The sequence below is a fragment of the Mizuhopecten yessoensis genome, unplaced genomic scaffold, assembly GCF_002113885.1.
Source record: "Mizuhopecten yessoensis strain PY_sf001 unplaced genomic scaffold, ASM211388v2 scaffold4783, whole genome shotgun sequence".
NCBI lineage: Eukaryota > Metazoa > Mollusca > Bivalvia > Pectinida > Pectinidae > Mizuhopecten > Mizuhopecten yessoensis.
The window spans coordinates 535,109-552,335 of NW_018405719.1; the positions used below are offsets into that span (position 1 = coordinate 535,109).

Sequence of the window (17,227 nt, forward strand, 5' to 3'; positions counted from 1 at the left end):
CTGCCTGTCGGCCATGTTGTTTATCCGATCAGTCTCAAAAGTTGCCCTGCACAGCTAAGGACCAAGGGGAACCTGCATATAAAATTTGAGAAAGATCCCTCTGGTACTTCTTGAGAAATACTGATAACAAGAATTGTTTATGGACGGACAACGGACGACAGACGACGGACGGACCACGTACCACGGACGCAGGGTGATTTGAATAGCCCACCATCAGATGATGGTGGGCTAAAAATGTAAAACCAATCTGTGCAATGTCGTTACTTTTTGTTACATTGTTATTTTGTTTTCTAACCTCTCAAATACCTTTTACAGTTGTATGTAACATGTATGGAAAAATTACAAATGAAATTGTACCTTATTCAAAAGACCAAAATATTGGTGTAACAATATATACCTTTGCAAAGTGAATCCACTCTGCTGGGACATCTAGTTTTTCCCTCAGGAACTGTTCCTTTTCCAAGTAGAAATGGTCTTTGGACAGGCTGACATGTCTGAGTAACAACTCTCTCACAGCTGATTCTCGGCTGAAACAACACCAACAGGAAATGTATTAACTAAATCTTGATATCAACAACTGATATACTGAAATTCATCCAAATAGTTATAACGTTTTCCCTACCGAAGGTTACTTCTATGGGAAGTTACCATATTGCCAAATAGAATGTATCATCCATATGTTGTGTATACAGGTGAATCTCAACCTGAAGGATTTTTCTGCGTTCTGGACACTCAGAAGTTCCAATTTTCTATCTCTTCATCACACAGCCAATCATTACAAATTACCATTAAACGCAGCCTTCACAATGAGCTTCAGTCATTCTAGCTTAATAAGTGTTGTTGTGTAGTGCATGCTAGCTGTTTGGACCTGAAGGACTAATGGCAATATCCCTTGCCTGGTATGCCCCAAGGTCTAATGTTAACATCCCCTCCTGGTAGGCATGAGTAGACAACCATCTATTACTGTAAGTAGCAGATCGTAGAACATCTCGAACAAGGCAGAAATTAATTAACTACATTGGATCCAATCAATCATAACAAAGTTAAGATTCCTTCATAATATAAGAACTGGCCAAAATTGTTTTCTTAAATACATGATTTTAGTACGTTTTAGCTTAAGAATCATTCAGGGTGTAGAATGATTACTTACTATGCTTGCTGTTCTAAGTGAAGTACAGCAAAAACAGCCCACTCCCAGAGGCCGAGGGACTCAAGTTGGGAGGCAAAGTTCATGTGTATGGCGTTTCTATGGTAGGAGGACAGGTGTCTGTATCCAAGTGCATCCAGGGTTTGGTGTAGATGCCAGCTGTAATGGAGCAGGTCAGAGATAATAAACACATTGTAAAACAAAACTTGCCTTTCCATGTTGTACAATTACCTTAATTTTTCTGTTGTTTAGGGAATTCAGTTTAGCCTATTCACTGAAGTGTGCTAAGATCAAGTTTATCAACATAAGCATACAGGTCAAAGTACACCATGCTTTGACAACAGAAAAAAGTGATTCATGATAAGACATACCCGAGCCTTCAGTTAAACTACTGTAAATGGGGGGGTTGTGGAGTTTACACAAACATGTAGTTGGGGGGAGTGGAGGTGGGGGTGTCGAGGAACTTACCTGAGCCTGTAGTCAGACTACTGTAAATGGGGAGTTGCGGAGTTAACACACACATGTAGTTGGGGGGAATGGGGGTCGAGGAAATTACCTGAGCCTGTAGTCAGATTACTGTAAATGGGGAGTTGTGGAGTTAACACAAACATGTAGTTGGGGGGAGTGGAGGTGGGGGTGGGGGTGGGAGGTGTCGAGGAACTTACCTGAGCCTGTAGTCAGACTACTGTAAATGGGGAGTTGTGGAGTTAACACAAACATGTAGTTGGGGGGAATGGGGGTCGAGGAACTTACCTGAGCCTGTAGTCAAGGTGACTTGATGTTGATGAGGAGGGGTTGAGAAGCGGCTGTAGGTTGTGTGACCGCTGACAGTACAGTTTCAACAGGTGATAAGATGTGTCCTGGATTGCCGAGTCCTGATCTGTCCCCATGGTTGATAGGTCAGAGGTCATCTCTAGGTAAGGTGGCAGAGGTGGGTTACAATAACGACCATAAGTGGTCGCCCCCTGGAAGCCATTGTCGTACTCATCTAGGGCTTGTTGGATTGGGGAGCTGGGAGGGCACAGGAACCTGTACACATAACCAACATTAACAAAGTAAGAAAGACTGTACTAAGTTCTAAACACAGACCATCCATACAACACTCCAAACAGGTTAGGATATATGTATGTTAGAAAGCCAGATTTATTTCCTTAGGCTACATTTGTTCTGTGGTAATATGTCGTTTCAACTCATTATAAGTTCCTTCTCACATATTCCTGAAATCTTTTGATAAAAAATAGATAATTGTCATCCATATATGTTCATACATAACTTCAATTTATACTAAATACTAAAGTGAGAAACTTTTTTCCTAAAGTAAATAATAACTCACTCTAACCAATGTCAACAAAAACCGTGTGACTGGAGAAACACTTTAATAGGAGATTCAGCCTGAATTACGATAGCAGATGTCAATCTTACAGATCCTTACCAAAGATGTAAAGCCAGTGCTCGTTTCCAGTCCATGTATTCACACGTGTTGACAGTGGACTCTGGGGTAGGCCAGACCAGTCGGCCGGCCATTAGGGAGTAAATCTTTTCCCGCACTGGGTCCAGGTAACTACAGGCCTACAACAAAAGATACATTTACGGTGAACTTATACATTGTTGATTTTTTTATTACCAACATACCACTTCAGAATGTTAAGATTTAAAGAAATGTCAACACCAGCAAAATATTTGCATATTATTAGCAAGCGAATTTAATATGACATATATCTGCAATAGAATTTCCAAACTGACGACAATATATGCCAATGTATGTAGTTGCAACTAATTACCCAAGCTTCCAAACTAACTCATATGTAAGTTGCTTTCAATAAGCTTAAGCTTCTGAATTTTTGGTTTATTTTGGTTATATTTTGTTTAACGTCCTATTAACTAAGGACGCGCCTCCATGTGTGTTGTGTAAGCGTGCATGTGTGCTGGAGGCAGAGTAGGTTGGTGTATTTGCCTCCTTGTGACAGCACGGATCTGATGCCCACATTATAGTGCTATCTCACAGACATACCATGCCGAAGGCACCCAGCACACCATTCCAATTTACCCAAAAATTCTGCATGTACTTACACAACTCACTTATAGCTTCAAACAAACTCAAAACTCGTGTATGGAGTTGGTAGAACTCAGCTTGATTTACTAGAAGACTCGTAGACAGAGAAAGTCAATAGACTCACCTCTAGCTCCATCCACTCGTTCAGCATGCCCTCCACTAGCTGTCTGGGAAGATGGCTGCCAGCAGCCTGGGCGAGTATCAGGGCGAGGCGATGGTCAGATGACACCTGGGCAAGGGAACACGCCTCCGATATCTGGTTACCACTCAGGTGGGCCAACACGGCAGGCAGGTGGTTCTTATTCTGATCAAACAATTTAATTTACATGAATCACACCACATTGAGCCGGTAGAATTTGGTTTGGTTTTCAATGTATTCCTGTGTTCAGTAAATTTGCCTGAATTCAATGGCAGTTAAAGTTCTAAACCTGATACCCACATCATCACAGCAGTTATATGGTGCCATCACTAGTGTTGATATGGTAAAATAAATCCGACATTGTTTTTATAGAAATACTGATACTGCAACAGAACAGTCCTTCAAAATTTGGAAAAAAATGATATTGCATCAATCAAGAAAATTAAGACTATTTTTTATATTAAAATCCGATTGTTTGTTCTATCAATGTTTAGGTACAAGGAGGTGATATTTACTTTGTACTTGGCGTCACTGATCTCCTTTTTGATACTCTCTTTTGATGTTTCCATGAGCCAGTGTGACAGTGCCTCCCTTCTGTCATGATGGTAGTCGTACGAGTCCTCGATATTATCTACAACACAAGATTTCAATATTACAACTTTTGACTGTGAATTATTTATTTATTTCTTTTATGAATAAATAATTATGTAAAAAGAAAAAGACTTTTTTTAATTTTAGTTCATTTGTTTATTTCAGTTTCTTCATTGACTTTTCATGAAAGCGATAGTTAAATCTCCAAAATAGACAGCCTTGTCGGAAAAAAATAGAATGCATTTTCAGTAAAGTAACTACTGGTGTAAAATCCCTACATATATTGCATACCTCTCATCATTGTAGCTGTATCACTATAATATCTCTCTCATTATAGATGTATCACTATAATATCTCTCTGATTATAGCTGTATCACTATCATATACCTCTCATCATTGTAGCTGTATCCCTATAATATCTCTCTCATTATGGTTGTATCACTATAATATCTCTCTGATTATAGCTGTATCACTATCATATACCTCTCATCATTGTAGCTGTATCACTATAATATCCCTCTCATTATGGCTGTATTACTATAATATCTCTCTTATTATGGCTGTATCACTATATCTCTCTCATTATGGCAGTATCACTATAATATCTCTCAGTATGGCTGTATCACTATAATATACCTCTCATCATTGTAGCTGTATCACTATAATATACCTCTCATTATAGCTGTATCACTATAATATCTCTCATTATGGCTGTATCACTATAATATCTCTCTCATTATGGCTGTATTACTATAATATTTCTCTCATTATAGCTGTATCACTAGAATATCTCTCTCATTATGGCCGTATCACTATAATATCTCGCTCATTATGGCTGTATCACTATAATACCTCTCTCATTATGGCTGGATCACTATAATATCTCTATCATTATAGCTGTATCACTATAATATCTCTCTCATTATAGCTGTATCACTATAATACCTCTCTCATTATGGCTGTATCACTATAATATCTCTCTGATTATAGCTGTATCACTATAATATCTCTCTCATTATAGCTGTATCACTATAATATCTCTCTCATTATGGCTGTTTTACTAAAATATCTCTCTCATTATGGCTGTATTACTATAATATCTCTCTTATTATGGCTGTATCACTATAATATACCTCTCATCATTATGGCTGTATCACTATCATATACCTCTCATTATGGCTGTATTACTATAATATCTCTCTTATTATGGCTGTATCACTATAATATACCTCTCATCATTATGGCTGTATCACTTTAATATCTCTCTCATTATGGCTGTATCACTATAATATACCTCTCATCATTGTAGCTGTATCACTAAAATATCTCTCTCATTATGGCTGTATCACTATAATATCTCTCTCATTATGGCTGTATCACTATAATATCTCTCTCATTGTAGCTGTATCACTATAATATCTCTCTCATTATGGCTGTATCACATTCTGATTTCTCGGTCACTGGCAGGTGAAGAAGTACTTACCTAGGTCTGGGAATGCGGGCAACCTTCCCCATAATGATACACACAAGTCAAACACTGTGGTCATGTGACTCAGCGAGTCAAAATCGGGGTGTCCCTCTGTAAAGGTCAAAGGTTAAAATCTGGTCTTAACATATTCACCTTTAATAGTCAAACTATTCTGTTTAACCAGCTGAATATTACAAAGTCAGTAGGGTTTTTCCCACACTGGATAATTTGTTAACAACATAAATCCAATGATAGCTCAAATGATTTGAATAAATAATCATTTTATTGAATACTTATTTATCTTTGATTAAATCTGAATTATTGTGAAAAGTTCTATAAGATATGTGATGGTTATAAGGTATGATTTCATTGTGAACCTTACCAGTGTCTTGTTTGTCGAGTTTGGCCCTGTCAGCATACTGATGCAGGGCCTCCACCCCTGGACTGGGGACAAAGTGAGGACAGGAATCCGTCCGTGCCTTCTCCGAGTGGTCAAGCTGGATCATCAGGAGCTCCTCATGGTTGTGCTAGAAGGGAAAAGATCACAGCAAGATTATTAAGGGAAAAACATCAAGGTTATTTAGAAACAAGTCAGAGAATGATTATAGGGCAGTTATTTAAAAGAAAACAGACCAGAGAATGTTTTTTAAGACAGAACCAGGATGAAGTAGGGTTATTTAGAGAGAACAAACCAGGACAGGATTATTTAGGGGTTATCAAGATCATCTATAACTGATCAAAGATTTAGATACAGTATAAATATGGACAGAACAATGGTGATAATGGTGGAAGGATGGGTGATATAGTTGTACCGAACGTGTTGTCTAGGGTTTGGTTTTATTTTGTTTAACGTCCTATTAACAGGTTTTAACGTATTTAAGGACGTTGTTGACTAGGGAGCTGGGTTATAAATGTGGATCTGTTTTAGTGAAAGACACATGCATGTTATTGAGGAAGAAATCTGGGTAAGTGTTTGTAATTATCAATGGTTTTTACAACTTATGAGTCGACGATTCATCTTTTTTGGACTCAAGATTCCAACCAGATTAAATTTTACACCACAAACTTAGGACTCTAGAGTTTCCTTATTCGGGACAGGTGCTCCAAATGCCTACATGATATTTCCAATTACACGATGCCTCACCACTACAGTTGTGTCCTCTTGCCTGAAGTACCCAGCCACATCCACCTTCTCTACAGTGACCTTCCATTCGTAAGTACTGTCCACAGCAGGTCGTGTCCTCCCACCAGACAGCAGTGAAAACCCAACTACGTCCTTCTCTTCTACAACAAGAATATTACCAACCACAGATCAAACCTTAGATCTCAGTCTTCTCCTCTGGTACAAAATTCTGGGTCATCCTAGTCGGGACAATTTAATTTCCAGAAAAACTTAACTACAACATAAACCATCTAAATTGTTCCTAGTTCCATATATGACAGATGATAAACATCAATATTAAACTGGAGATGACATAATGGTTGTAATTGTTAACTGATTTCGTCGAGGGGCGACAGATCGTGTATAAATTCACGGTATCCAATGATAGGTTGCATAGTAAAATCTGCTCAGTGGAAGCAATTATATCTCTGAAACATTAACTTTTTACTCACTCCTACAAAGCAATTTAAGAAGGTACTAATACTCTATTCAGAAGCTATATATATGAGACAACTTAGAGCCTACTTTAGCGTGTCAATCTTTAACACCGACTTCCTTCAGTACTGTACCTGTGATATCCTTGGTGATTGGCGTTCCACAGTGAGCGAGAGTCCAGTGTGGTCCCCAGCCCACACGGAACGACCGCCCCATAAACAGAGCAGCATCCTTATTCAGACTCTGCTTTCCATACATTTCTGATTTGGAATACTCTGGAATTTCTCTCATGACACGAGAGCCCACAATCTTCTGTGGGAAGTCCTCCGGCCTCATCCCACTGGCCAGGGTCATGTGTTCAGCGACAGGAGGATACTGGAAATTCTTCTTGGCTGGGCGTATCGGCTCAGGTGTGTGGATACGAGGGGGAAACATTCCTAATTTAGCCAAAAAATAGTTTTATATAAACAGAAGTCTCTGCATTTTAGTTTCAACATCTAGAGCTATAACAGCTATACTTTTGCCAAAGATTAATTTTCTTTATTAACAAAGACCGACCATAACACTCAATTGAATAGCAATGCTATAGATAATAACTATATGTGTATTCATATTGAAATATTGTCCTCTCAATCAGGTATCAAAGTATTTGCAAATAAAACCTAGACACTGTCCGACATATAAAACGATTTTTACAAGAAAATTACAAACAATACAAAAATATGATTTTATTATACACTCAATTTTGTATGAAGCATGTTCTTAGAAAACAAGTTTTGCTGTCTTTGCCAGATTCATTAATCGTGTTCTTTGTAAACAAGTTTTACTGCCTTTGCTTGTTATCATTGTTACTCGTGTCCTTATTAAACAGTATAATCCTAAATCCTCACCTTGCTGTTCCCTAAAGTCAGTGGTCTGTGGCATCTGTGACAGCTTCACGGGAGACATACACTTGGATTTGTAGGCAGAGCTGAAAAGACTAGGACCATGTTTGTCGGTCGTCTCACGGCGTTTCTCCGCCGCCATATCTCCATCTGTACATAGGAAACGTGAAATGAATCACCGGGTGATTTATTGTATTTAGATTGTAATACTCGAACAGGAAATACAACCAACTAAGCAATCTATACACCACATATCTTCTAACGATACACCTAGGCCACGATACGATACGTATTACGATATCACAGTAATGTAAGATAACCCTGCATGGAATCATGTCACAACACTGCAACAGTGATGTTCAACATTACTGTCAGATCTGTTTTACCTTTATCTCACAGGTATGGAGGACATATTGATACCAATAAAGGTGAATAGCAAATTTTTTTAAAGAAATTTTCTGGGAAAAAATCACCGCAGAATAACTACCATGGCATAAATTAGCACACAAGACCACTTAATGTTGTCAAACAGATTGTGATGACACAGTGGAAGTAGTATTTGATAAGAGTTGGAGAGTCAAACAAATGACACTTACAGGACCTAGGTCCAGTTTCTATGCAGTGCTACAAGCAGTTAAACAGACCAGTTTACTTTGGATAAACACAATAAAACAAGATACAAGACTGACAGATCATGATAAAATCTAAATCTCATGTCAATAAAGTCTCAACTATTGCAAAGAAAATTGACCTTGTCACCACTATGTGATAGAAAATTGACCTTGTCACCACTATGTGATAGAAAATTGATCTTGTCACCACTATGTGATAGAAAATTGATCTTGTCACCACCATGTGATAGAACATTGATCTTGTCACCACTATGTGATATAAGATTGATCTTGTCACCACTATGTGATAGAAAATTGACCTTGTCACCACCATGTGATAGAAGATTGACCGTGTCACCACTATGTGATAGAAAATTGACCTTTTCAGCACTATGTGATAGAAAATTGATCTTGTCACCACTATGTGATAGAAAGTTGATCTTGTCACCACTATGTGATAGAAAATTGAGCTTGTCACCACCATGTGATAGAACATTGATCTTGTCACCACTATGTGATAGAAAATTGATCTTGTCACCATTATGTGATAGAAGATTGACCTTGTCAGCACTATGTGATAGAAGATATCACAATGAGTCTTACATGAGATAACCATGTCCAGGGTATGACAAACACAAATGCCTACCTCCTGCCTGATGCTGCTCCTCATCCCCAAAGAAGGACGCCTTCATCATCTGCATGCTGTGGGCACTAACTCCCATACTGGCCGCTAGTCTGTGGGAGGCTGGTCCCTCCTCCTGGCCATTTAGGTCGTCATCATCTGTACCAGGTATATGGTTTGTCATAATTGTCAGATATATGGTTTGTCATTAGTGTCAGATATATGGTTTGTCATTAGTGTCAGATATATGGTTTGTCATTAGTGTCAGATATATGGTTTGTCATTAGTGTCAGATATATGGTTTGTCATTATTGTCAGATATATGGTTTGTCATTATTTTCAGATATATGGTTTGTCATTAGTGTCAGATATATGGTTTGTCATTATTGTCAGCTATGTGATATAAGATTGATCTTGTCACCACTATTTGATAGAAAATTGACCTTGTCAGCACTATGTGATACAAAATTGACCTTGTCACCACTATGTGATAGAAAATTTACCTTGTCACCACTATGTGATAGAAGATTGACCGTGTCACCACTATGTGATAGAAAATTGACCTTGTCACCAATATGTGATAGAAAATTGACCTTGTCACCACTATGTGATGGAAGATTGACCTTGTCACCACTATGTGATAGAAAACTGACCTTGTCAGCACTATGTGATAGAAAATTGATCTTGTCACCACCATGTGATAGAACATTGATCTTGTCTCCACTATGTGATATAAGATTGATCTTGTCACCACTATTTGATAGAAAATTGACCTTGTCAGCACTATGTGATATAAAATTGACCTTGTCACCACTATGTGATAGAAAATTGATCTTGTCACCACTATGTGATAGAAAATTGACCTTGTCACCATTATGTGATAGAAGATTGACCTTGTCAGCACTATGTGATAGAAGATATCACAATGAGTCTTACATGAGATAACCATGTCCAGGGTATGACAAACACAAATGCCTACCTCCTGCCTGATGCTGCTCCTCATCCCCAAAGAAGGACGCCTTCATCATCTGCATGCTGTGGGCACTCACTCCCATACTGGCCGCTAGTCTGTGGGAGGCTGGTCCCTCCTCCTGGCCATTTAGGTCGTCATCATCTGTACCAGGTATATGGTTTGTCATAATTGTCAGATATATGGTTTGTCATTATTGTCAGATATATGGTTTGTCATTATTGTCAGATATATGGTTTGTCATTATTGTCAGATATATGGTTTGTCATTATTGTCAGATATATGGTTTGTCATTATTGTCAGATATATGGTTTGTCATTATTGTCAGATATATGGTTTGTCATTATTGTCAGATATATGGTTTGTCATTATTGTCAGATATATGGTTTGTCATTATTGTCAGATATATGGTTTGTCATTATTGTCAGATATATGGTTTGTCATTATTGTCAGATATATGGTTTGTCATTATTGTCAGATATATGGTTTGTCATTATTGTCAGATATATGGTTTGTCATTATTGTCAGATATATGGTTTGTCATTATTGTCAGATATATGGTTTGTCATTATTGTCAGATATATGGTTTGTCATAATTGTCAGATATATGGTTTGTCATAATTGTCAGATATATGGTTTGTCATAATTGTCAGATATATGGTTTGTCATTATTGTCAGATATATGGTTTGTCATTATTGTCAGATATATGGTTTGTCATTATTGTCAGATATATGGTTTGTCATAATTGTCAGATATATGGTTTGTCATAATTGTCAGATATATGGTTTGTCATAATTGTCAGATATATGGTTTGTCATTATTGTCAGATATATGGTTTGTCATTATTGTCAGATATATGGTTTGTCATTATTGTCAGATATATGGTTTGTCATAATTGTCAGATATATGGTTTGTCATAATTGTCAGATATATGGTTTGTCATAATTGTCAGATATATGGTTTGTCATTAGTGTCAGATATATGGTTTGTCATTATTGAAATACAATCATTTTACAAAAGAAATTCTAATACTAGTCCATGTATGATCACAGGTCAGTAACAAGTGATCTTCTATCATATCTGTTGTAATTATTGTATATTTTATGTCGACCACATCTGAGATGAGTCCTTGATTCAATTTGTTATCGAATTTAAATAAAGTCTATTATTATTATTATATTATTTATCATTATTATTATTATATCACAGGATGGAAGGGGAAAAATTATTTGGGCACGGTATTGCACTAATAGTCGAACTCAATTTTCAGATAATCACATCAGCTCACTAAGTTTACGAAGTGATTTCCCCCAGTGAATTTGATCAATATTTAAATTAAATAAAAGAAATATTACTGATCACAAAAGGACTGATTAGAAAGATTTTCTATTTTGAATTGTAGTGACAAATCATAAATCATTCTAAATATTGTGTCATTTCCTTATCACAAAGGCCTTTGTACCTTTGTAACCAGGAACAGAATACTTCAAAGAAAACTTTTAAATCCCTGTGTTCATTGATGGATCATGGTTGCAATTTTCACTCCGGAAGAATATATTTTTCAAAACAGTGCTTCTAAATGTCAATTTAAGAAAATGAATTTGCGTGTTGCATAATGTTTCGAGGATCAGTTTTGCAAATATATTCTTTTGTACCCATATCATCGAGAAATTCCTCTGGTATGTCATCATGGGAGAGTTCTGGTACGTCATCATCATCCCCCATTGGGATAGGACGGTCGTCCATTGTCGACTGTGACATCTCCAAAGAGAACTTGGGGGGTGGGGCTTTGCCGTTGACAGTCTGCTGAGGAATATAGGGCTGTCCCTGCCCTAGGTTCTGAGGCTTCGGTTGTCCAGGTTTCTGAAGTAAACAGGAAAGGAAATGATGATGATGGTGAAAATAATGCAATGATAACAAAATTGACTGATCAACTGATCACCATTATGCTTTCTATTTATTACCTTAAAATCTAGTGTGTTAGGGAGAAAAATGCTATTTGGTACATTGTAAAACATCTCAAATGTATGTACTTTAGTACAAATAATGTTCTTGCATATTCTACAGCATAAGATATGTATGTGTATATTCTAGAGTACATAGTTATATATATTCTACAGTTTAAAGTGTATTCTATGTTTTCAAAGAATCCAGCGAGAGATATTACTAAAGCAAGCTAATTTAACATGTTTCTTTATGAAGATATTTATCGTCATATTATTTTATTAGGTCACAGCATATACAGGTTGGAGCTGTTATGTTGCAAAATGGAACATTTTACAACGTGTTTGTGTGGGCTTTTGTGAGAGTACTAATTCAAGAAATAAATGATGTAATATCAAGTATATCCCTATCTGTACTTGTAGTGTTTAGAAGTACCACTGATACAGTACAGGTAAAACTTTGTACTCTACCAATGGGTAGTCTAGAATACAGATCTAGTCTGACATGTCTCTCCTGTGCCTGGGGTGTTTTCCTATATCTTATTTCTTCCCTCCATGTTCTATTTCCAGTATAACAAACCATCATCTCTACAGATGATCTTAACAGTTTTACAATAGGATACAATAGGATAGATAATGGATGCAGGCAGACACTCTGCCTCTATATCCCTATCTTAATATATTTCAAACGTATTTAGAAAATATTATTCATTAATTGTCATTTCCTGAGATTTCTTTATGGCCGGCCAAATCATTGTATTTCAGTTCAAGATTTTCCAATGAGTATCAAGATTAATTTCAAAGTCCTTAATCGTTGGCGATGTAATAACATAGTCGGGGAGACTGTTCCAGATTTCGACAACCCTAAAGCTCGATGAATATTTCTGAATATCATGCAAGTTTTATCCCACTTCCCAGAATTGTGTATTGTTAGCTGGCCATGTCAAAGTAAACCCTTTGCTGGTATGTATAAAATAAACCACTTTTATAGCTGGGTTCGTAACTCTTATTCACATTGACTTCAGACTTAGCTGGCCATGTCATAGTAAATCTTTTACTGGTATGTATAAATCAAACCACTTCTATAGCTGGGTTTGTAACTCTTGTTCACATTGACTTCAGACTTAGCTGGCCATGTCATAGGAAATTTTTTACTGGTATGTACAAATCAAACCACTTCTATAGCTGGGTTTGTAACTCTTATTAACAGTGACTTCAGACTTAGCTGGCCATCTCATAGTAAATCTTTTCCTGGTATGTATAAAATAAACCACTTTTATAGCTGGGTTCGTAACTCTTATTTACAGTGACTTCAGACAATGATTATTTTCAGGACTATGGTTATATGGGTATATATTTTTCTGTGTTTCTTAAAGCAGTAATATTTCAAATTCAAGACATTTGTATAGTGTGTTACAGTTTTATTGATTTTACAGGATCAATGTTGGAAGACTTCCAGGTGGAATGAAATGTGCTAGATTTTGTATTGCTTTTTTACATGTCTCAAAGCAATAAGACTTTTGATTTCAAAGAATAGTAGTACTGTATTGAACACAATAGAAAGACTGAGACATTACCAAAATTATTTCAGTATTTATCAAGGATATTGTTTTATTGCTGCATTGAATAACATTTTGTTCAGCATCATGGCTAGTATCTATGTATTAACAATGTGTTGTTAATGTCACAAAAATCTGACGTTTATCTGACATGTGCAATTTTCCTTTTAATGGAAATTTACATAATTCTTTTTTTCAGTTACAGGTTCCCCCTAAATGAACCTTGAACTAGCAAAGAAAAAATCCAGATGATGTTTTTGTTAATATTAGAAATATTACTTCATATCCCCAACTTCGGAATGTTTTTATTGTTTCATCAACTATATTTTGTGTAAATGTATTTCCGTCTGTTTTCCTGAATCCAGCTTGGCAGCTTTAGACTTAAGATGAAACCTGTTGACTTCAGGAGTAAATCCTAGATCTGTTTGTTAGACACTGGTTTCCAACATTAATATTATCTATTGAAAGCCGAGATAAAATCTGTATTTCCTATGTAATAAACCCCCCTACGGTAATGTGGTTTTCTCTACAACGAGAGCAGGTCATTTCTTTACCTTTAATTCCGATTCATTCAATTTTTATTTCATATTTTTACTTGATAAAATGTGCCGACAGCTGTTAGCTTTGATAGTAAAATTGATACTCTGTAAGGAAGGCACTTCTGTCCAATGTGACACCATATTTTACATGGAGATAATCATCCCCCAACAAAACAGACATCTGACTTGTCACAAGTCTTAATAGAAAACTTGTTTATCACCGTGTATCCCCAACAAAACAGACATCTGTCTTGTCACAAGTCTTAATAGAACAATTGTTTATCACCGTGTATCCCCCAACAAAACAGACATCTGACTTGTCATAAGTCTTAATAGAACACTTGTTTATCACCGTGTATCCCCCAATAAAACAGACAACTGACTCTTAATAGAACAATTGTTTATCACCATGTATCCCCCAACAAAACAGACATCTGACTTGTCAAAAGTCTTAATAGAACACTTGTTTATCACCGTGTATCCCCCAACAAAACAGACATCTTACTTGTCAAAAGTCTTAATAGAACACTTGTTTATCCCCGTGTATCCCCCAACAAAACAGACATCTGACTTGTCAAAAGTCTTAATAGAACCCTTGTTTATCACCGTGTATCCCCCAACAAAACAGACATCTGACTTCTCACAAGTCTTAATAGAACACTTGTTTATCACAGTGTATCCCCCAACAAAACAGGCATCTGCCTTGTCACAAGTCTTAATAGAACAATTGTTTATCACCGTGTATCCCCCAACAAAACAGACATCTTTCTTGTCACAAGTCTTAATAGAACAATTGTTTATCACCATGTATCCCCCAACAAAACAGACATCTTACTTGTCAAAAGTCTTAATAGAACACTTGTTTATCACCGTGGATCCCCCAACAAAACAGACATCTGACTTGTCAAAAGTCTTAATAGAACTCTTGTTTATCACCGTGTATCCCCCAACAAAACAGACATCTGTCTTGTCACAAGTCTTAATAGAACACTTGTTTTTCACCGTGCATCCCCCAACAAAACAGACATCTGACTTGTCATAAGTCTTAATAGAACACTTGTTTATCACCGTGTATCCCGCAACAAAACAGACATCTGACTTGTCACAAGTCATAATAGAACACTTGTTTATCACTGTGTATCCCCCAACAAAACAGACATCTGTCTTGTCACAAGTCTTAATAGAACAATTGTTTATCACCGTGTATCCCCCAACAAAGCAGACATCTGACTTGTCACAAGTCTTAATAGAACACTTGTTAATCACCGTGCATCCCCCAACAAAACAGACATCTGACTTGTCACAAGTCATAATAGAACACTTGTTTATCACTGTGTATCCCACAACAAAACAGACATCTGACTTGTCACAAGTCTTAATAGAACAATTGATTATCACCGTGTATCCCCCAACAAAACAGACATCTTACTTGTCAAAAGTCTTAATAGAACACTTGTTTATCACCGTGTATCCCCCAACAAAACAGACATCTGACTTGTCACAAGTCGTAATAGAACACTTGTTTATCACTGTGTATCCCCCAACAAAACAGACATCTGACTTGTTACAAGTCTTAATAGAACAATCAATTGTTTATCACTGTGTATCCCCCAACAAAACAGACATCTGACTTGTCACAAGTCTTAATAGAACAATCAATTGTTTATCACTGTGTATCCCCCAACAAAACAGACATCTGACTTGTCACAAGTCTTAAATGAACAATTGTTTATCAACGTGTATCCCCCAACAAAACAGACATCTGACTTGTCACAAGTCTTAATAGAACACTTGTTTATCACCGTGTATCCCCCAACAAAACAGACATCTGACTTCTCACAAGTCTTAATAGAACACTTTTTTATCACTGTGTATCCCCCAACAAAACAGACATCTGACTTGTCACAAGTCTTAATAGAACAATTGTTTATCACCATGTATAGTAGTACCGGTACTTGGAAAAAAACCAAAAAAAAACACTATTGTTTATTTTCAAACAAATGATTTTTAATTTTAACATAGTATATATACACTATAAAAGTATTTTAACTGAACTTCTATAAAGAAATTAAAAATAAGATACAATTACACATTTTAATACAAGTTTAAAGTAAAAAGGCATCATAAACAATAAATATACCCTTGTGTGCTGTTAGACATAACATCATATCAAGATCGATCTTTCATAACAGAGAAAGGGTCCGTCACCATGGTGTCATGAAACATACACTTGTTAAGGGACCATCATACCTGATCTCTGTAAAACGTTCAATCAATATCCACAGAGAAATGAAGTCAATAGGTTGATAACAGAAAATTTCACAGGTTCGTATGAAAGGCCATACCACCTCCGCAACCTGGTCAATGTAGTGACCAGAAATTTTATAGTTCTGTTGCAAGTCTTCAAAATCAAACACTTTCTTTCAAATTATCAAATATATATAAAATTACGAACTTAATTTAATATATATCTGTTTGAAAAGAGACATCTTCAAAAATGTATAGACTATGACAGATTTATGTAATTATCTATAGCACATGTAGATAGCACAGATGTCTTGTTGCACCTATCTGAACAAGTCATGTGTGACTTCATTCACTATAAACAATTACTTTAATCCTACAGTCCATTATTTTTCAATATTTTTTTCTCAAAACTCCAGATACCAGATTGTTAAAAAATACCAGAGAAGTATATTAAGATACTACATGTATAATAATCATGAGTACAACAAAACACTTCATAGCTTTCTGACTGATTTTCCATTTATATAGAAGGAATATCTAATACATGTACTATATAATGTTATAGTTACAGTCAAATGTAATGAAAAGTCACTGATGATTTATATCATATTCAGTATTTCAGTAGATATATACAGTTCATGTTTGACCCACACTGGGAACAGGTGCTCTATAACAAGATAAAAGTTTTCCTTGTAAGTTTGTTTTTGTTAGTCAATTCTGCCAATGTGTATGATGTTGTCTTTGTTGGTAAACTCCACCGATGTGCTTGATATCTTAAACACTGTTAGACACGAAATAACAATCTGTTTGACACGAAATAACCGTCTGCGTTTGACATGAAATAACAGTCTTTGTT

At 36.3% G+C, this 17,227-nt stretch overlaps 1 protein-coding gene across 1 annotated transcript in view; it reads right to left on the reverse strand.

Annotated features, from left to right (window-relative positions):
• LOC110449676 (nuclear pore complex protein Nup98-Nup96-like) overlaps nucleotides 1–17,227 on the reverse strand; it is a 53,581-nt gene that overhangs the window by 10,583 nt on the left and 25,771 nt on the right. Inside the window, exons 23-36 of the mRNA XM_021496688.1 lie at nucleotides 11,739–11,946; nucleotides 10,092–10,226; nucleotides 9,137–9,271; nucleotides 7,886–8,029; nucleotides 7,130–7,432; nucleotides 6,543–6,682; nucleotides 5,781–5,925; nucleotides 5,414–5,509; nucleotides 3,855–3,970; nucleotides 3,325–3,504; nucleotides 2,580–2,716; nucleotides 1,901–2,176; nucleotides 1,151–1,306; nucleotides 398–527 (exon numbers count right to left, since the gene is read on the reverse strand). Coding sequence (XP_021352363.1) covers nucleotides 398–527; nucleotides 1,151–1,306; nucleotides 1,901–2,176; nucleotides 2,580–2,716; nucleotides 3,325–3,504; nucleotides 3,855–3,970; nucleotides 5,414–5,509; nucleotides 5,781–5,925; nucleotides 6,543–6,682; nucleotides 7,130–7,432; nucleotides 7,886–8,029; nucleotides 9,137–9,271; nucleotides 10,092–10,226; nucleotides 11,739–11,946 — 2,301 coding nt within the window. The remainder of the gene's footprint in view (nucleotides 1–397; nucleotides 528–1,150; nucleotides 1,307–1,900; nucleotides 2,177–2,579; nucleotides 2,717–3,324; nucleotides 3,505–3,854; nucleotides 3,971–5,413; nucleotides 5,510–5,780; nucleotides 5,926–6,542; nucleotides 6,683–7,129; nucleotides 7,433–7,885; nucleotides 8,030–9,136; nucleotides 9,272–10,091; nucleotides 10,227–11,738; nucleotides 11,947–17,227) is intronic.